The sequence below is a fragment of the Anoplopoma fimbria genome, chromosome 2 (assembly GCF_027596085.1).
Source record: "Anoplopoma fimbria isolate UVic2021 breed Golden Eagle Sablefish chromosome 2, Afim_UVic_2022, whole genome shotgun sequence".
Taxonomy (NCBI): Eukaryota; Metazoa; Chordata; class Actinopteri; order Perciformes; family Anoplopomatidae; genus Anoplopoma; species Anoplopoma fimbria.
Genome location: NC_072450.1, coordinates 19,073,062 through 19,094,444, shown reverse-complemented (window position 1 = coordinate 19,094,444; position 21,383 = coordinate 19,073,062). Strand labels below are relative to the sequence as shown.

Genomic DNA, 21,383 nt, shown 5'->3' with positions numbered 1-21,383 from the left:
AGGCAAAGTCTAGTTTTATAACTGTTTTCGTTTGCTATATAGCATATTAGGTTGTTTTTAAGTAGTAAATGTATGTTCAAATAAAGCGAGTCTCTTACTACTATTCAGGCTTAAACAGGCTACCAAAGTGATTTAAAAATGTTCAATTATTAAAGGAATAGTTAAAAATGTTGGGAAATACAATTTTCTGTTCTCCTGCAGAGAGTTAGATGAGAAGATTGATACCACTCTAAATACTGGAAATGGGGGTGTCCAAAGCTAACAAAATACACCTACCAGCACCTCAAAAACGCACAAATTAAGATGTTATATCTCGTTATATAGGATAATGTTCAATTCCTCATCATGAAAGATTACAAATATGATGTTTTGTGACTTGGTAGCTTTATTTTTAGCATAAATACTGTGTGAGAAACCCCCAAAAACCTGATCAGATCAAATACCAACCTCCACTTCTTTTTCAGTGAGAGGGGGCGCACTGGAATGAAATCAAAGAGGAACTATTAGTATGGTGAGTAATGTAAATACAGTACTTGTACACAGTAAAATGAAAATGTAAGATGCGTTATTTTTTAGCGATTAGACAGGACAAACAAGGTAAAAGGTTAAAGTTAACTTAAGCAGCAGTTGTTACAAACCAGCCTGGTAGACCTCGGTGGAGTTTGAGTTTTCTCAGCATCACATCTGAAATGTTTGGCATGGAGTCGCACTTCTCCTTTGCCTCCTCACTACTGTATGAGTTTGGAGAAGATGGAGCTCCTGCAGACACATTGTTGAATAATTCAGTCCACAAATTACCTGGTCTTTTTCCATTTGAGACTGATTTAAAATCAAGACTCAGTGCATTTTTGAAAGTCTACATAAAAAACCCAAAAGTGGCAACAACAGGACAATAATGTATCCTGAAATGTAGCATTTCTTCACTTCTTTCAAATTCCAATTCTCTTTTGTAAAAGAAGGTGTTATTTTTTCTTTCAAACATGTCATTGTCCCTGTAACCTGTAAAAGAGACATTTGTACAGTTTCCTTCAAAGATAAGTTGATAGTTAATAAGTCAAACCTTGTGACTTTGGGTTTGATTGGTTTTCTCAAATGGCAAGTCAAATGTCAAGCCTGTCAAGTCTCAACTATGTCAAGTATTACAGCAGGGGAGTGGAAGTAAAGTCTCAAGTCCAAATTGTTGTGACATATTTCCCAAGTCTAAAGCGCTGTCTCTCTCCAAAACGCACAAATTACATAAAATCATCTAATTTCATCCTCCTCAGGCAGATCTCTGGCTCACATACTTTAACAATCATGCCATCTGCTGATAGAAAATGCAAACAGCATTTATTTATCTGTTATGAGGTTGCCAGTAAACGGGTGGCACAGAGGGAAAAAAACAAGAACAGATCATCATCATTTGATGACTGGAACAGATTTTCCCTGAGATTCAGGAAGTGCACACCCTTGGCGACATTGCTGAATGCACTGAAAGTACTTTCTGTCTTACATGGACAAGAGGGAAAACAAGGACTGTTACCTCTTTCCTGTTCAGCAGCTTCACTCAAGTCCGGTAACTTGGATCCCACTATGCTTTGGTTACGCATCAGCTTGTGCTCCTGTATAAACAAAAGCAAACACACGAACACACGAACAAAGCATTTACACAACATTTCACAGAGTGGGATTTGACTACAAAATCAAGTAGTAACGACAGTAACACGTAATCTTCTGAACCGATTCTTTACCTCTCTGAATTTAGACAGTTTCTGAACACCTCCCTGCTGTGCGGGGAGGTCCTTGTACCCTGAGGACTTAAAGGCAGCATCCCTGGGTTTTTCTGAGAGGGTATCCTCCGCTGTAGGAGGAAAACTTGGGGCGCCATTTCTAGAATTGAGGGTGCCAACAGCATCCCAGGAAACAGCCCTCATTAGTGGAGGGAAGGCCCCAATGGTCTTGATCTCTGCTGTACAGGGGGCCTGTTGAGTAGGGGGTCGAGGGACGGGCTTGGCCACCCCTGTGGCCGGGGCCTGGTTGGGGTTTCGACCTGGACCAGATCCCTCATCTGCTTTACCGACTGCTGGTGGACTTTTCGGTACAGCAGGATCACAGTTCTCCTTCTGAACAGCAAAACGGGGTGTTAGAGTCCCAGAGGACACTTTCCTCTTCTCAGTGGGCCTCCAGTCCACCAACAGTCTCTTTCCCTGAGGTTAGCAAGATAATAGCTATTATTAATACATTTAGCGTTCATATTGTGTTAATAACCCTTTTCTGCAACTTCAGCTTGTAGATGCTGAGACATTTCTTGGGATTAGTGAAACTTTTGAGAGGATCAAAGTCATGAGGAGTTCATCTGGGAAGCAAGAATGTCTGTACACTATTTCATTGCAATCGCTGTGGCTGTGACATTTCTGTCTGGACCAGTGTGTTACACTCACTGACAATGCCATCCTTAGCGAGCTACGCCCCTTCTAGCATGATTAAAAACCTCTTTAGGGACAACAAATCAAGCAATCAAAAAAGAAGTCAGTAAACATTTTTACAACCTTTGGCTAAAGTATTAAGATGTTCTTTCATTTTTAAAGTGTGTGGGAGTAGACTCTTGTTCTTTTGCATGACTTAAATATTCTACAAACCTCTATCAGATGTGCACTAGAGCATATCAAGTTTGTAATATCTGTGTTAATAAAAATAAAAAGCATGTGAATCTGTTAATCGGACCTCTTGATCCTGTGTCGTCAGGTCAGACTGATCTCGCACTGAAGGAATTTCCAGATGCTGCAAGAGACGACAACATAGCAAATTTTCTCATGTTAACAAATAGGAATTTGATCATTTTAAAACACAGCAAATGGAAATAAAATGAACTCTGACAGTTTTAATAAGGGAAAATGAGCATGGGTCCAAAATATCTGCATTACAACTCACACCATCGTGAGTTTTTAATAACAATCATTTCTTTACCTGCCCAACCAACTGTGAGTTGACATAGGTTGCCTCTGTGGGTCCTCCAGCTGAAACAGCAGAAAATAACCAAAAATATAATTCTTGCAAAGTCCAATGGACAAAATGTTATAGAAAAATAAGGTAGAAAAGTTAAATAAATCAGAAATAGTTGTTTTTAATAGTGCAATACCAGTTTGAGGAACAACAATCAGTGAGCTGCTTCTAGACGAACACGGTGAGGATGACGGAGTTGGAGTAGGAGAAAGACCTGTGGGAAAAAAAAAAAACATTCGTGAATCAAACGCATGAATATTCAGTTCATTGTGAGACACAAACCTTTTTACCTATAGGTAAATGAGTTGCCGAAAAAATATTGAAAAACAAAGTTAAACCCACCAAAGACAACAGTTCAAATGAGCTGCTATGTACTGTGTGTATATCTGTGTGTGTGTGTGTGTGTGTGTGTGTGTGTGTGTGTGTGTGTGTGTGTGTGTGTGTGTGTGTGTGTGTGTGTGTGTGTCTGTTTGTGTGTGTATTCACTACCTGTGGGTGAGTCAGTGAGGGAGCGGCGGCCACGGCGTGTCAGGAAACGGTCGCTGACCTTCTTGGCCTGTTGGAGCAGCTCCAGGTTCTTCTGTCGATCCTCATCAGAGAGCTGCAGCTCCGGCAGCTGATCTTTCACCAGGTCGATCACATTACCTGTGCTGTCTGAGAAACAGAATACACATATGCAACACGGACACACATGCACAAGCACACTTTTGTTTTGTGGTTGTTTGTTTGTCAACTTTTCTTTGGGGATAAGAAGATAACAAGGTCTGTGAGTGCTTTTAGATTTGAAGAGGATATTTCTCAGTATAAAGTCTAATGCTAAGGAATAATTCACAGATGTGATGTGAGCCAATAAATCAGGTGATGAGTTTCGGCCAAGTCAGGGATGTTTTTATCTCTCTTCAGAAAAGGGCAACAAGCTAAACATCTAAAGTAATCAAAGCTGCAAAAGGCTCTCAGGCATGTGGGAGGACACACAGACAGAATCATCTCTCAGGACACCAATGACCAAACTTAGTCTAAGTTTGGTGAAGCTTCTTCAAATTATTTTGGTTTTATTCATCCTTGGTAAGACAGATCTTTCAACAAAGTTAGAAATGTCTACTTAAAAACAGTGACTTCAATTTGGTGCTGGACTAACGCATATGTTGCCAATGATAACATCAGAATAGCTCTCACAGTGTTTTTGCTATCTTTAGATAATTGCAGCTGCAGTGTGTGTTTGTGCATGTGTGTGTGTGTGTGTGTGTGTGTGTTTGTATACAGGGTTTACCCACCGACAGTGGTGATGGGTCCTCCAGAGGAGTTTCTGGCCAGGCGAGCTCTGGGACTGTGTGGCCTGAGAGAGAGGAAACAGAAACGATACAGACACATTCTCCTTGTTTACAGTAAAAAAAAAAAAAAAGAAGAAAACTGTTACAGTGTTTGAAATGGATGATTACCTGGTCTGCTCCAGAGGACGTCCATCTTGTTGGACAATAGTGGCTTGCTGTGGGTAGACGATGGTCGGGGCAGTCATGACGACAGCTTGAATTTTGCATGGTGTAGACTATGCAACAAAAAAAAAACATTGTCAATGGTAAAACAAAGTTAATGCAAAACTGGCATATCTGAGATGTATATATGTTTTTCTTTCATCTAACACAACTTTGTGTAGGAAAATACATTGTATAAGCACAATATTAACAGACACAATAAAGGTAATAAAACTAGATTTTGACAACAAAAGAAAAGGGGCCTCAAAAGTAGGTAAAAATGAAGTTCATATTGTTCTACAGTTGGGCATATTCCCAAACAAATGAACATTAAATCCAGTGACCACAAACAATGAAGTTGGGCAACTTTGCGATTTGGTTGGCCTCGGGACAGTTACGCATTCTGACCAGCTGGTAATCCAGACTTAACTGCAGTGACTCCAGACACATTTGAGCAAATACTAAATATTTCCTTGCACTATTGTGCTCATCATAACCCTTAAATAATGATTTAATACATCAATACGTCTCTAAAAGTTGTGAAAAACCACAGCTTTGGTTACATAGAGGTTTAGGTTGAGGGTCGGAATAAAGACTCACTTCAAGGAGAATCTCCTCAAAATTGTTTTTGATAAAAATAAATAGGCTTGTAGTTTGTTCGGGCAGGTACCTACAGTTTAACCTTGATGGGTTACCTGCTGCTGTAAGGTCATGCTGAAAAAGTTTTAAGAAGCACCTTTTTGCTCTTCAGTGTCAAGTTCTTAAGGATCAGTCATTTGTCAAAAATAGTGAAATTCCGAGAGAGAATATGAAAATGAACAAACAAACACTCAGATAAATTATGATCAATGTGAACATTGTCATAAATCTGTTTATAGGAGCACGTCAGCATTTTAAACAGTTAAAAATAAAGTTACAGGACTCACAAGAGGCAGATTTTAAAACTAAATGTTGAAAATCAAAGCAGCTGAGGCCACGAACATCCAGACTTTTAGTCTCTTGTGTGAGAATGCTAAATCCTTCACATCTCATAATGTGATCTGTGGCTGTTCAGAGCCACAGATCACATTATATGATTATATTAAAAAATGTACTCCTAGTGACACAAGTTAACCGGACTTCATGAATAAAGTTGGCGGAGCACCCGTTGAACAATTCCACAGTTTCAAAAATTTTGAAAAATTTCACATCTTCTAAAATTATAGGTTGTTCCATTCCTGTTCATTCCCAAATCTTTGTACAACCATAATAGGAGAGTAGGCAGGTGAACACAGACTGAGATCAAACACTAATTCCCTAAGAGCTCCTTTCAGCTTATCTCTGCACTGGAATCCAAATAAAAGGATTCCTTCTGGTGGTAATGCCACAGAAAGACCACGACCGTGCTGTAGTAAAGGTGGATATTTTAGTGTTGGCATATGCCCTGAGGATTTGATTACACAGCTTCATTACATTCCGCAGAGATGTCTTATCTAGCCAGTGTGTTTATGAGCGACTGCAGCAGAAGACAATGTTCTCAGACTGTTAACACTTTGCTGTCTGCAGGATGTTTACTCATTCAACTTCTGAACCTGACCCCTCAAGATTATAGTCTCTATAGAGTTGTGATATACTGACAAGGAAATATTTCTAATAAAGGGGATGTTTATGATTCAACGGGTCAGTTAACCCAAATGAGAAAAAGATTTTGAGGTTTAGTAACATGTCATGAATCTAACATAGACTTTTCTTAAGACCTTTCTTTAGAACAAATTTAAGTCCTCTCACTTAGGAGGCAGTAAGCACTTTGAGGTCAAAGAAGAAACCTTGAGGGCAGACGTTCAGTAGCAACATTGATAGAATTTCCTCACCAGAGCCAAATGGATTATTCTATGACAGATTTTATGGCCTCACATGCTTTGTCCAAAAAAACTGAATATGTGCTTCAAAAAGATACACTCACTGTACTGGGAGAGCTTGATGAACTGTCCAGCTCTTCGGGGGAATCCTCCTCTTCCTCAGGCAGAGTGGGCATGGCGGGGAGCAGTGGGGGGCGTGAGCGAGTGTGGGGGAAAATAAAAGGTTTCTCAACAGTGCAGGGGGCAGCACAGGACTCCTCGGAGTTATGATCACTTTGCTCAGGAGGAGATCCCTGCAGGAAGTGTTCCTCCTCCTCCTGGAGCTGCAAGATCATGCAAACATGAAGACAAAACACAAGTATGTTATGTAGAGTAGACACATATTCATTAGTTGAGTAAATGATGAAGGTAACTCTTTTTGGTGAGAAAAGCTGAATGTTAACATAACTTTTGTTGGTTTACAAGAAAACGTCACAGAGCACCTTTAAGTTTTGGAATATATTTAGTTCATCGGGAGAACGCAAGAAAAAAAGATGCATCAAGGATAGTGTAACATTGGTTAGATTCTTCTAGACTCTGAGAAGACAATTTCGTCATTTTTATCTGAGTGATGCTCAACATTGACGCAGAATTTTCTGCTTCAAAGCATGAATGATCGAAAACACAAATAAATATCAATTAACATGCCTGAGCCTCATGACAAAGTATGTTTTTCTTCAGGTAGTTAATGTTTTGACCAGTAGCACACTTATCAAGATCCACTGGGTTGTTATAAAACCATGCTACATTCACTATTACTCGCTCTCACAGGCTGACTAAGGCAACGAGTTCCTGAGGGACAGTGTAAAACAACTGAGGGCCTTTGAGAAGATGCTTTGTGGAACAAGCATGGAAAATAACCAAGAGCAGAAATCATTTCTCAGCACTATTTATACATTTATTTTTTACTAAAAGTGGAAATCATTAAGGTTTCAGACCTGGTTAGTTTAGAATTTATTTTTGTGTGAAAACAAAGGATTTTTGCTTTTAGGCTTTTTGCTGATACATGAGCTTCAAGTTTTCATAATTGTGTGCAAGGTAAAAAACTGTAATACAGCATGGGAATGTTGCCACAGACACCCAGTTTGTAATACTGCAAATATATAACCTAAATTTTGCGTTACTTTCATTAGTGGGCTATAGGCTTAATCATCATTGCGTTATCTACTTCGTTGACAGTAGATAACGCAAGTAGATAGATCTACTACTGTTGATCTCAACAGACATTTATTTAAATTAAATCGTTGAGATTGCCACTTTAAAGGAAATTGACAGTTTGAAAAAATTAAAGCTTATTTCAACAAAATACGAGTAGCATGAGAAGAAAGCCAAAAGCAAACAAAATAATGCAGCATTTAGCTATGAGGAGAAGGAAAATAACTGATTAATCAAGGCAACTGAGGAAACAGAAAATCTTGTTTCTAAGAAAGAGGCACGGAAGGATCCAGAATGCTAATTTGAGCCGGAGAGGCAGGAGACTAGAAACTGCACATGTTCTTGACAGTTATGATCAATATTTCTGGAGCGTCAGCTAAGAACAATGTAAACGTCTGTGCAACCTGAACCCAATATATGGTCCACACAAATATATGTTAATATTATACAAATATTTTATTTGTGATATACAGCTTGCTCATGATCAAGTCTCTCCCGAATCAAAAACAAAGCCTGTGCTATGCTGCATATATAATAGAGCTGCAATTAACAATTTCCTTGATTAAACATTTATTCATTTAATCATAATAAAATGTTTATCTTCCTATAGTTCAAAGTGATGTCTTTAAATGTTCCCAAAATAATATATTCTGCTTACTGCTACAAATTTAAAAACTCACATTTGAGAAGCTGGAGCCAGTGAACTTTTGTTGTTTTTGCTCAATAAATTACTTAAATTTCAAAATGTTTTCAATTGACATATGGATTAATCGACAAATTGTGTCAGTCATTCCAACTGATGTTTATCATCAATGCTGCAGCAGTTACTTGACTCACTAAGCTACAGACAAACATAACCTAATTTGTTAATCAAATACTATGTGTATAACTTATTTCAACCATTGTTTGAACTCACAGCTCCTCCCTTTTCAGGAACACATTTATGCAAAGCTAAGTGCAGAGCAGATTTAACCCTTTGAAGGAGCCCAGCGATCAATGAACTATGTATGAACTATTGTCAGGGGTTTTGTGCTGGATGCTAATGTCCACCCATTTGTTTGGTCTACCAAAATAGAAATAAATACATATGCATGACCAGCACAGACACTGAGGTGTTTTTACTGCAAGTGCAGATGATTAATGAGGTGTGCAGGCAAGTGAAAGGTTTGATGAATTATTGGTTATTTCAGAGGTATGGCATGCACTTTATGCAAGGATAAATGTTACATGAATTTAGAGCCAGAATATGCAGTGTGCTGTTCTTTGTCATCACAAACATGACAAGTTCTTAGGAACATATAGGGACAGAAATGCTGTGAGTCACTTGGGAGGAAATGGGTTGTTTAACTGTCTCCCAGAAAACTGCGAGGATATTTCCTGACTACAAGAGTAATGTCACACAGCATTAAATTCACTTCTATTTCTCAGCCTGCAATAGCATTTAGTACAAACATGTCAACGTTTAAAACTTTAATTATATCTGATTCTCAAACCTGAAAGTATGAACTGTGTTCTGAGTCTACTTCTTCTCTGATTATTAATCAAATCAGAGTAGAAGAGGTCAGCTTGAGGTTCTGCATATATAAATATTAGAGTGAGGCACCAAATATTTCTAATGCTATTAACTAATTGCCCCTGCAGTTCAGGTCGGCTTTGGTAACAACCACCTGCATTTTTCGTGACTGACTAAACATCTTAACCACAGGTTTTATTCATTCATCTATATTCCACTTTTTCCAGAAGAATAAGTACTGACATGTCTGTTTACCTTTTTCCATGAAAAAAACCCTTCTTACTAAAGAACCAAAAAAGCTTGCAAATGCAACTCAACAAGTTTAAATATATTTTAAAGACTCAGCCAAAACAAAGATGCCAACCTGCACTGCAGGAGGCTCAACGGTGCAGACTGTTTCCCCAGCAGACCATGAGACTGAGCTAAATATTGCAGAGTAATTGAATCACTCGGATTGTTTCCTGTGGGGGGAACAGGACAGAACATACAAGCCTGAACACAGACAATCCCTGTACGACAACTCCTTGATGACAACTGTGTTCTCAAAGGATACACTCATCTTTTAAAATAAAACATATGTGTCCTTTCAGCGTCAAAATACTACTTCTCATAGCTGCCAGGCCTGTCTCTTCTCTGAGACCGGCAACCTCCTCCCCTCCTCTGTTACATAAGCCCACTCCCTCTTGCCAGATTTGTTTAAAATTTGGTTGTGTGAAGCACAGAGTACAGGGCCAGCAGAGGAAGTGGTTGCTACAGAGCTAAAATATGAGATAACAGGACAGCGGAAGTGTGAGAAAGACAGAAAGAAATGAATGCACAGAGAGATGTACAGTAAGGTGAGCGAGCAGATAGAGTCACTGACTTTAATATGCATGATCAGACAGAAAGAAGAAATAAAAAAGACGCAGTTTCACTTCTAGAAAAAGACTAATTATGTAAACTCACCCCAGAAGCCACAAGTCAGACCGACAGCTGTCCAAAAGGCCAAAAACACACCTTCTTGTACAAGTTTGACTAACAGAAAGCTAATGCAGCTGAACCCCTCTTGTCCTGTGTCCACCTAAAACCATCACCCACTAAGACACTACAGCCCAACGCAGCTGATCATCTGAACCTGTCCAGAGAGAGCATGCACGTTACCTGTCCACCACTGGCGCCTCGGAGAAACCCACTCACTCCTGCTGATCTCTACGACTCAGAGCGACTTCCCACAGTCAAACTGTCACTCTCAGGCTTTTCCTCAGAAATCTCCTCTTTCCTCGGGGCTTCTCTTTCCCTTCTCCCGTCCCCTCTGTTCCCTGTCTTTTTTCAGCAGCAGCCTCTCTTTCACTCCTGGGAGCTTTGACCATTTAAGGAGAAGGGCTCTGTATGCCTCTTTGGGCTGCTGTGGAGAGTGTGTGTGTGTGTGTGTGTGTGTGTGTGTGTGTGTGTGTGTGTGTGTGTGTGTGTGTGTGTGTGTGTGTGTGCTCTCAAGCTGCTGCTTCACTGATCATCCCTCAACTAAAACCTGAAGAATGTTTTTTCTGCAGGGTTTCTTTTTCTAATTGAAGTGTGGAAGCAGTAGGAGACTATTTTGTATATTGTTGTGTTTGAGAGCATGTTTGTTAGAGATAGATAGATAGATAGATTGTGTCTGGCCAATCTGTGTTTACTTTGCAGCCTAGGAGGAAAACATGTATCAACTTCTGAGCTCTTGAAGATCATTATTGTTTGTCAGACTGGATTGTCAAACCATTTGTGCAACTTTTTAGTGGTGAAAGATTTTGATTTTAAGTGCAGAGATTATTCTGAATTTTGTGAGGAAAAAAGATCACAGCACACAGAGTCACGTTGTTTGGAGGAACGCAGCTGACGCTCACAGCAAATTATAGCATCACAGTTTGAATTAATGTGAACTGATAATCTTTAGAGATTCAATGTCATCAAAAACCATTTATCAAAGGAGCCATTTGTGTGAAAAAATCAGATGTTCTTATTGTTTAGTTGAACTTATATATATTATAGTTTAGGTTATTTAGGCATTGAGATTGTGTTGTTACAGTGGTGAAAGCAGTATTTAGATTAAAGCTAAAGTACCAGTAAAACAATATCAAATACTCTGTTAGAAGTAAAAACCCTGCATTCAAAAGTTTCCTTAAGTGAAAGTAAAGTATTGTGATCAAAATATACTTCAAGAATCAAAAGTAAAGGTACTTGCTCTGCATAAAAATGGCCCTTGTGACTGACATATTATTATAAATTGAATTATAAATGATCAATGCTGATGCTTCAATGCATATGTGTAAGTAGCATTTCATTGCTGTACTTGGTTGAGGTGTAGCTAATTTTAACTACTTTACAGTTAAGTAGTTTAGTCCAGTGGTACTATATTTAGCACTTATGAGTAGAATATAAACTATAATTGAATGGTTTATAACACACTATGATGTCGATTTAAGCATATAAATGTTTATTAAAATATAAACATTATCACAATATCGTAAAATACAGTTGTAACGCCTTTATAGGAAAAGTTGTAATTATTTAATAAGAACTGTTCATTAAAATGTCCTTATGTCTGCTTAAAGCTACATTATAGTGTGTTATAAACCATTTATCAAATGTTTGTAATGCTTATAAATGCTAAATAGTGAGACTATTTCTAAGGAATGGGGGAGTATTGTACAATATTCCCCTATAAAGTAGCATATATACTCAAGTGCCTCAAGATAAAGTTATTTTCCATCCCTGCCCAAACCACTAAGTCAAATTACACTTTATCTATAGTTGGTATGCTAGAAAGTGGTAATCAGTAACTTCTTAAAAAAACCTTTCATAATTTCCAACAAGCCAGTTCAAAAAACATGAAAGATACAAAAACACACAATACACTATGCAGTGCAGTCCTGCCTCTACATACATAAATAATATCATATTTCACTGCAGTAGAGCAGAAAGGAGTCTTACCTTGCTGCAGCTGCCTCCTTCTGTGCCACCTGTTGGAGCCAGAGCACAGACAGGCAGTGAAAACAGTTCATTTGCATTTAACAGGAAAGCATGTGCAATGCAAATGTCATGAGACATCCGAGAGAAGTCTGTGTGTATGTGAGAGAGAGAATCAGACTGAGAAAAACAAATGTGGAAGATATCAATTAAGTATTCTGTCCTCTGAGGTCGATGCTGGCATTGTGTTTTTGATCTGATCATTAGTACTACTGTAAATCTTGTTTCAGGATGTACCTCACCCCCCTAGTCCACCTCTATAACTAGGGGCAACAATAACCTGGCAACCATTTTGAGTACATGAGGTGCTTGATCCTCTGGTTGGTAGCTCTTGGCCCAAGTAAACGCTACTGTGTCGTCTGCTTTAGGCACTCTTAGGAAAAAGGTGGTGATATTGTGATATCAAGCAAAGGGCTGAACACCAGTAACTTCTGGTAGAGCACCATTAGAGCTGAGCAGCAATATGGTACTTTGAGGGTAATTGCATTAGGTAAATGTAATTAAATGAACTAATATAATTAAACTATGACATAATAGATATAAAAAAAACAAGACTTAACTGCTCTAATGTGTCTTATTTGATGGTGCTAAGTATTTTGAGTGTTAGAAGATACAAAGCAGACTCCAAAAATACTTGAGTAATGGCATCAAAAACACAAAAGCATCACCACATTGCCTAAAATATTAGAAAACAATTAGCTACTGTTAGCATGCTAACACGTTAAACTAAGATGCTAAAAAGGACGCTGTAAACAAGATACCTATCCAAAATCAGCATGTAGCATGACTCTTAGCTTGGTTTATGAATGTGTGTATTTGACATGCGGTGTCACAACAGCTTTTTGTAACTTTCTTTTAATTAATGCTGTATAAGAAAATATTGTTCCGATGTTGTTTTTCCTGCTTCTCGTATTTCTTTTTTTTGTGCTTCACATTCACACATCCAGGAATTGCTGATGAGGTCTTTTGGTTCAATCTGGCAAATGTTATATCACACTAATGACAATTAATCTATGGTGTTCCTGATAAATAAATAAAGGGTAGAGAATGGTATTCTTGAGGTAATGTTAATATCTATCGAGATGAAACCTTCCTCACAATAACAATGACTGGATTGTATCACACACCAACCACATCTTTAGGTGCAGTAACATCAAACTGGCACATATCAAATTTTATGACAGTAATGCCATATAAACATAAAATGTCATCCTGCTGCAGCTTTTTATGATGTAAACTTTAGACAGAAGGCCATAAAGTTAACAAAAAGCAGACAAGGAGACGACTACTGTCTGATCAGTTAAAACATAATTTCCCCTTCTGAGGCCACCTACTGGTTCATAGCAACCTTAACATTCTCCTAGTTCTCCTCTACATCACAAATTAACAATTACATGTAAAACTTGTATTAGCATTCGTAGTATGACCTGTAACATGACCAGATAAAGGCGTCACAAAGAGTTTCTAAAAATACTTTTTGTGGCTTTAAATAAAACATTTCAATGTACTTTCTTCAGTTTTTTAGGAAAACTCACATTTGATCTTAGAAATATTTAAAAGGAATAGGTTGACATTTTGAGAAATACACTTATTCGCTCTCTTGTTAAGAGATGAGAAGATTGATGGCATTCTCATGTTTGTACGCTACATATAAAGCTACAGCCAAGAGTTCTCTTAGCTTAGCATGAAGACTGGAATCAGAGGGAAAGAGCTAACCTGTATCTGTCTGAAGGTTACAAAGTCCACCCACCAACACTTTGAAGGGTCACATAACATGTTATATCTCATTGTATTTATCCGAATATCTAAGAAGATGTAATTGTTCATTAGGCTAATGGCGCTGGTTGGCAGTTTTTTTTAGTTATGATGAAATGAAAATGCCTTTAAAGTGGCCCTATTATGCTTTTCCACTTTTTCCCTCTCCTTTAGTGTGTTATATATATATTTTTGTACATGTAAAAGGTCCGTAGAGTGTAAAACCTGAAGTCCACGCCTAAAATGAGTTATCCTCCCCCTCAGAAGCTACTGAGCTGCCTGAAATGGCTCCATTGAATTCTCTCCTTCACTTCCGTAACTTTATGAGGTCATAATGTTACGGAAGTGCCGTAAAACTCCTTCTGGCTAGTTTGGCCCGCCCTCAAACAACAAAAGAGAGAGGAAGAGTTTTGTGAAATGTAAAACGTTGACCAATCACAACAGAGCGGGCTAGCTGACCAATCAGGGCAACTTTGCTTTCTGGAGGGAGAAGCAAGCGCTACAACGGAGCATTTCAGAGAGAGGGTGAGAAGAGGTGCTGCAGGAAAGCCAGGATGGGAAAAACAAGGAGGAATATGAGCATTAACGCATGTAAACATGAAAATAGCATAATAGGGCCTGTTTAAAACTCTTTTAAATCACATCCATGGTCATAATGCACACATAGTAGTGACCGGCAGTCATAATAAATGTGTTACAAGCCTTTCCAAGTCTTTTGAAGTCTATTATTTTATTCACATTTAAAGTAGTTCTGCTTTTGTTAAATCCCTACTGTTATGCACCTAAAAGGCTGCATTGTGTACTTTGTGAGCTGCAGATCTTAGATTTCTTTATATAAACAAGCTCAAAGCACTTCAGAACAATTCCGACGTAAATGTTAAGTGGGCTGTAACACAATAATTCACAAAAACAAAGTATAAAAGTGTAGCTAAAAATACTTACCCTCATTGTATTTACATTAAAAAAAAAATCTGACCTCCCCTAATTTTCCCCATGGCCCCTTTTGATAGATAACATAAACTCCCTCAGAGCTCATTCTCCCTTCCTCCTCTGTACCAGCTGTTCTGTGCAATGTAAATATCTGCTGTGTCTATTTTCAGAAATCCTCAAGGGTTACCATTAGAAGAGGAAGTAGCTTTAATTCATCTGTGTCTAACAGTGTACCCCATAAACAAGATAACACTATAATAAAGACATCATACCATTCATAGGTAGCTGTGGAGGATCACTGACTTCTGGGATTACAGGAGATGGAGGAAGACCTTCTCCGTCTTCAGGCGCCACATCGGATTCAGCATCAGATCCTGTGACATCTGTTCCAGGATCAGCTGGCAGACTGGGACATTGAGACTTCAAGAAAGTACATACAGAGGAAACAGTTTGATCACTGAGATGTTAAGAGAGACAACAAAACAACTTCATGTGTCTGACTGTTGTAGAGCTGCAATTTATGTTATTAAAAATATATGAAATCACTATTTAAACATTAATACTAGAGCAAATACTTTTATAATCACTCTGCATTTAACGTTTTGAGTCTTATTTGTCTTTGGTTGGGAGTCTGATGGCTGCATGTGAACATGGAAAAGCTTCCCAAAGCTATAAACTTTCAAACCTCTATTTTTTCCCATCCTTTACAGCGGTCATTCCTAACCTAGAGCTCAGGACCCCCACAAGGGGTCAGCAGTTGCCCCTGGAGGTAATAAGAAAACCTAAATTCAGCTATGCCAAATGATGTTTATCTTTTGGACATTGAGCTAATATTTGCTATTTACTTTTAAATATGGCATAGTTTAACATTCTCGGGTCATTATAAATTATACAAATGAATGAATTGGATATAACTAAGTACATATACTCAAGTGCTGTACCTTTGTTCAAATTCGAGGTACTTATTTCAAGTGTTACTTTATACTTCTACTCCACTACAATTCAGAGGTAATTATTGTACTTTTTACTCCAATATATTTATTTGATAACTGTAGTTACTAATTACTTATCAGATTTAGATTCATAATCCAAAATATTATCAAAAAATTATTATAGGTAAATATATGATAAACTGTATTAATAACTAGCTATCTAGCAGATTAATTATACAAAGTAATTCAAATTGGCTCTTAACAGCTGCAACGTTGAAGTGATGAACACATGAATGCATCAATAACTAGAACAGAGTATTTTTACACTATAGTAATGCTAGTTTTACATAAGTAAAGGCTTAATTACTTCTTCCACCACTGAAAATGAAACAGTCTGATAAGCCAACATTCCTCTTTTTTGTGACAAGAGTGCAAGTAATGTCATAACCTCAACACTGTCCTGCATCATTTTATGTAAATGTAGTTAAATAAAGATATAATACATTTTAGCAGAGCAACATACTATTAACAGATTTTTAACACAGACAAACCTGAGTTTGATCTTTTTCTGTGATCCTGACCTCCAGAACATTCAGCTGCTCGTCAGTATCGTCTGCTCGTACCAGAGCTTCCTCCACCATCTGAGTGATGCTCTCCATCCTCACTCTCACCTGGCTCACCCTCTGCTCGCTCTCTCTCACCAGCTCGGCGGTCTCCAGGGCGGCGTTGACCATCGCCTCCATCCTTCTGAGGGTCTCCAGGAGGCCGTCTGCGGTCACCCGAAGCTGGGTTTGCTCCTGCTCTGATGCTCCACTTGTAATATCCGTGGCCACTGCTGCATCCCTCTGATCCTTCACATCCTTCTTCACGGCTCTGTCTGGTTCTTCTCTCTCAGTGTTGGTTCCCTTGTCGATATGAAGACCGCTGTTCTTCTTCTCTGCGCCACACTCCTGTGCAGATCTTAGAGAGGTTTGCAGGAGGCAAACCTGCTCCCTCATATCAGTGATCGTCTGCTCTGCTTGCTGGAGCTTCACTTGTGTCTCAGGGGTCTCCTGGCCTGACGGGGTGTCTTTTGTCCGATCCTTAGCCCCCTCCACACTGCGGGCTTTCCACCAGTTCACCACAGCCACCTTCTTGGCCTCCTGGATCTGAGTCTGGCTCTGTCTTTGCTCCTTCTCCCAGGCTCTCCACCGCTCCTCCACCTTCTCTCCTTTCTCCTCCCACACACACTTGTGCAGCTCCAGCTCCTGCAGCCTGGAACCACCACCGCAGTTTTATAAACATCTCCTTTGCACACTGTTATGTCTGTAGTTACCAAGGGGTACTAAAACTGCACTTATCCTCGATAGATTCTAACACAGGGATGATAGTAACTCTATAGGTTGCGTAATGGAGATGCCCATAAATACACTGTCAAAAACCAGACACCCCTTTTTATTAGCCGGAGAAAGCTTCTCAGAACAGAGACTAACATCAACCAAATCCAGTCTGTTACCATAACAGGAAAAAAGGGAGGTAAAAAACTCACATACACATTGACAAGCTGCTGCTTGATGCTTGCCTGTTGCTGCTGGCGGTGAGGAAAAGGCCTCTCCTGTGTTTCTACAGGAGCAGAGTCCTGCATGTGAGAGAAGACACGAAAGACAGATTTATACGCATACGTGTTACTGCATGCCATAATTATCATACTCTGTTGACTCTCTCCTCACCCTCTCAGGATACTTATTGTGCAGAAGATGAGCTATTTCTGCAGACTTGATCCTGTGGATGATGCTCTGAATATCATCGTTGTGTGTGTGTAGGGAAGTGAGGCTTCTGTCTTCCAGATCTCTGTGATGCTGCTGTAGACAAAGAGGCAGAGGAAGATCTGTCAACATGAGACAGAACATCAGCACCATGAAAAGATTACCTGTAGACAGCATGCGCTTCCTACCTGCTGCATATCCTGCATCTCGCTCTGCAGAGAGCGGTGGTTTGGAGGATCTCGACTGTAGAGAATCTGAGGACTGATACAGTATCTGTCATACCTGTCAGGAACAGACAGAAGAAAAACACTCACTCACTAAATATAAGATTGAAAACGTACATTTAATTAAACTAACATTAATTGTAAAATTCACACTCAATGGGCCTATTTCACAGAGAACCTTTTGACAGTAAAAGCATAGGTGTAAATGATCAAAATTAGTGATAGTTGAATTCTATATAGTTCCTTCAGTTTCAGGGTCCAGGTATTGTGCATGTTAGCTCACTGTTATGAATCACAGGGACACTTGTATTCATTTTAAAAATTATTTTTTCTTTAATATAGAACACTGTTTATTTTTCTACGAAACGATGTGAGTTTACGCTTCCTCTGTGAGCTTACGCTTCCTCTGTGAGCTTACGCTTCCTCTGTGTTTATAATAATAACTTTATTTATATAGCACCTTTAAAACTAAGTTTACAAAGTGCTTCGACAGAAAAAGCAAAGCAAAAGCAAGGCAATAAAACAAAAGAAAGCTCAACAGTGAGGCCCAACAAAGCAGGACAAACTAAGGGAAAAGTTAAAAACTGATAAATCAGTACAATAGTTGAAACACAAAACCAAACAGAGAACAAAATAAGAAATAAAATACATTTAAAAAATAATTTAGTAAATAACATAAAAATCTCAATAATAAAATAAACCATCACATCACATAAAAGCCACATAAAAGTTTATTGCACAATTCCATCACTACTGCTCAACTTCATGCTGCTTATTCAAACAAAAATAAATGGGTGAATAGTTTTAGAGAAGAAAATATAGATTTAGAAGAAGTCAAAGGTACCTCAAAAGAAGATGGTGTGAATGTTCCTGTAACCTCACCAGCTCTGACTGCAGACCCTACAACACCAGAACAGAGTTAATGTGGTAAATAACAGCCAAAATGTCTATTCAAACCATTTAATAAATTATAAGCACATTTGAGATCTAACATACTTCAAATTGTCAGTGTTCCTGTTATATATATATATATATTCTGACATGACGAGGCTAACAAGTATGCTCCATATAAATAAAATATGGTTCGCTCATTGTCGTCATACTTCAGCCAATGCTTTTAAGTGCTTAATTTTAGTGCTTGCATCACATCGCATTTGAAATAGGTCTCCTTTGGGATTTAACATGATGTAAAGTACCTACTCTACTCTTTATCATGAGATGTCAAATAAGATTCACTTAATTCCAGATAACCAAAACTTATTTTAATTAAAGGTGTTTGCTTTGTGACAAAAAACGTACCTCAATCATGTTGTGATTCTCCAGATGAGAGTTCTTCATCTTATCCATAAGAATGTCTTTCTATACGGAAAAATTTGAAAGTAATGTTAAAACAGAAAAATGCTGACTGTTTTCTTCTGATAAAAATATCCAGAAAGACCAACCTTTGCAATTTCTCGGTCTCTCAGCGTCAACATAACCAGGGTTTCCTCAAGTTCGGCCTGTGAACATTTAGATGTTTATCTCTCAACTCATAACGCAGAGACAAACAATAAGAGTGTTTTACTGCTCTGTTCCTACCCTCAACTCAGCGTTGACCTTCCTGAGTTTGTTCATGCTATCTTCAGAACATGTCCTTTCAAAGCTGAGTTTTTCATTCTGTGTAGACACAAAGAAAAAAACATCAACTTTAGTATTTTAAATCCATCATTGGCCAGATTACAAACAACAATGATATTTCCTATTGGGGGAAATCAGCAATCTTACAGAGTGGTGAACAACAAACTACTGCAGAAATGCAGTAAAACCAAGGAGATGATTGTTGATTTTAGAAAGTGAAGACACACACAGAGTACATCAATGGAGACGAGGTGGAGCAAGTGAACCGTTTTTAAGTTCCTGGGAATCAGCATTACAATAAACTTGACATGGTCATCTCACATCTCCACACTCGTTTAAAAAGCTCGGAAATAGCTCTGTTCCTTGAGGAAACTTAAGAAAGCAAAATTCCTGTGCCAAGTTCTTGTTAACTTTTACAGAGGAGCAAAAAAAACCTTCCTGACTTGAAACATTACAAACTGGCATGGGATGTTAACGGCTCAAGACAAAAGGGCTCTGCAACAGGTAGGGATGGGCGATATGACCTAAAATTTATATCACGGTATTTCTCTGGGTTTTAGCGATGATGGTATTATTTCATGGTATAAGAAAATGAAAAGAGAGTGATGAAACCCCTATACCGCCCACCCCTAGCAGCAGGTGACAACAACCTCCCTGAACATCAATGGTACCCATCTACCGAGCATCAGTGATATCAGTAGGGTGAAATGTCTTCGTAGAGCCCAAAGAATACTTAAAAACAATAACTTTCCTCAGAGTATGACTCCTCAACTCAGCATCTGTTCTCCACTATAAAACAATTGTTGTGTTTTTTGTTTTTTTTACCTTTGCAGCATAAGGGAACTTGCATTTCCTTGTGCAACCCATAGTTGTAGAATGACAATAAAGGAGCCTTGAACATGCACACATTTAGACTACATTACCTTGTCTTCAAGCCTCCTAATGTGAACCTTCAGGCATTCAACCTCCTTGCTCTGATGATGATAAAAGATTTACATGTAAATAGTTGCCGCGAAAAATGAATCTAACATAGATGGTAGCTTCACTGGGAGACTGTTAAGAGAGTGATGTACCAGTTGGTTGCAGCTGCTCTGATTGCGGCTGACTCTCTCCTGGGCCTCTTTGAACGCTCGACGGGTCTCCTCCAGTTCTTCTGTCAGGGACCTGGCTCTCACTGTTGACCCCTGAGCACTGTACACACCAAAGAAAAATCTGAGCTTTATTCACCTCTTCCATCCAAATTTAAACTATTTAACTAATGGTAGAGTGAGGGTTGAGTGAGAAATTACCTGAAGTGCTGCACCAAAGTTTCTCTTTTTGTCTGATTACATAAAATATTGTTTGAAAGATGCGTGAGTCACTCAATGAAAGGATGAATGTTACCAATGAAGGAATTAAGAAGTTGTATTATTTTGTTACAGATTTTATAGTTTAGTTAATATTGTGTTGGACGTGTACACTGAAGTGATACAGAAAATGATTCAATTAAACAATAAAATTGTATGCTTTTGAGAGGACTTTAGTTTCAATCCTTTGTTAAAAATAAAAGTAGAGTAACATCATCGCCGGACATTATGAAATAAAATTCACAATAAAATGTTCTATATTATTGATTATGGGCAGGGAGTCTTTATACAGCACTTCGTAATTTGCATGTCATTTTCCTTGATTGCCAAAGCAGGTAAATTATATTTTAAGCAGTGAGCATGAGCGGGGCAAACCCTCAAGCACATCCCTATTCCAACAAATATATCATCCATTTTGTCCATCTTGCAATGTATAAATTATTTCTTAATCTTATTTAAAAAGTCAGTCTTTCCATCTCATGAACCTCTTTGATCATTTCCTGCTTTAACTACCGTCGGTGGATCGGCATGTAACTATATAAGAGGGAATGTTTTCTTTGCTGATACTGTCAATATTTTCATGGGGTATCTGTCATTTCCTGTTATTCCTTCTGGCAGATCACCCAAATAAAGTGACATGCATGTCAATGAATTGGCTGCATGATTATCAAAATATTTTCCCAAAACATTTGTATCTCTGGGCAGATCCAAAACATGTGTTGGTGATTTCCCTTATCATCCCCATAGTTTCTCCAACAATCATGGTCTGATAATACAAGATGTGTTTTCAATTTATGAGTAATGGGAAAACCAGATGTTCCAACAGAAATTAGGCCAATACACAGAACAAGAA

At 38.5% G+C, this 21,383-nt stretch overlaps 1 protein-coding gene across 1 annotated transcript in view; it reads right to left on the bottom strand.

Moving 5' to 3' along the window:
• mrvi1 (murine retrovirus integration site 1 homolog) overlaps window positions 1-21,383 on the bottom strand; it is a 30,589-nt gene that overhangs the window by 6,908 nt on the left and 2,298 nt on the right. The window contains exons 3-25 of the mRNA XM_054617243.1: window positions 20,258-20,375; window positions 20,108-20,158; window positions 19,146-19,223; window positions 19,010-19,066; window positions 18,867-18,926; window positions 18,412-18,467; window positions 17,532-17,625; window positions 17,308-17,439; window positions 17,131-17,216; window positions 16,150-16,852; window positions 14,939-15,086; window positions 11,946-11,974; window positions 6,397-6,615; window positions 4,422-4,528; window positions 4,257-4,318; window positions 3,472-3,636; window positions 3,119-3,196; window positions 2,947-2,996; window positions 2,704-2,760; window positions 1,731-2,186; window positions 1,523-1,601; window positions 639-759; window positions 448-478 (exon numbers count right to left, since the gene is read on the bottom strand). Coding sequence (XP_054473218.1) covers window positions 448-478; window positions 639-759; window positions 1,523-1,601; window positions 1,731-2,186; window positions 2,704-2,760; window positions 2,947-2,996; window positions 3,119-3,196; window positions 3,472-3,636; window positions 4,257-4,318; window positions 4,422-4,528; window positions 6,397-6,615; window positions 11,946-11,974; window positions 14,939-15,086; window positions 16,150-16,852; window positions 17,131-17,216; window positions 17,308-17,439; window positions 17,532-17,625; window positions 18,412-18,467; window positions 18,867-18,926; window positions 19,010-19,066; window positions 19,146-19,223; window positions 20,108-20,158; window positions 20,258-20,375 — 3,037 coding nt within the window. The remainder of the gene's footprint in view (window positions 1-447; window positions 479-638; window positions 760-1,522; window positions 1,602-1,730; window positions 2,187-2,703; window positions 2,761-2,946; window positions 2,997-3,118; window positions 3,197-3,471; window positions 3,637-4,256; window positions 4,319-4,421; window positions 4,529-6,396; window positions 6,616-11,945; window positions 11,975-14,938; window positions 15,087-16,149; window positions 16,853-17,130; window positions 17,217-17,307; window positions 17,440-17,531; window positions 17,626-18,411; window positions 18,468-18,866; window positions 18,927-19,009; window positions 19,067-19,145; window positions 19,224-20,107; window positions 20,159-20,257; window positions 20,376-21,383) is intronic.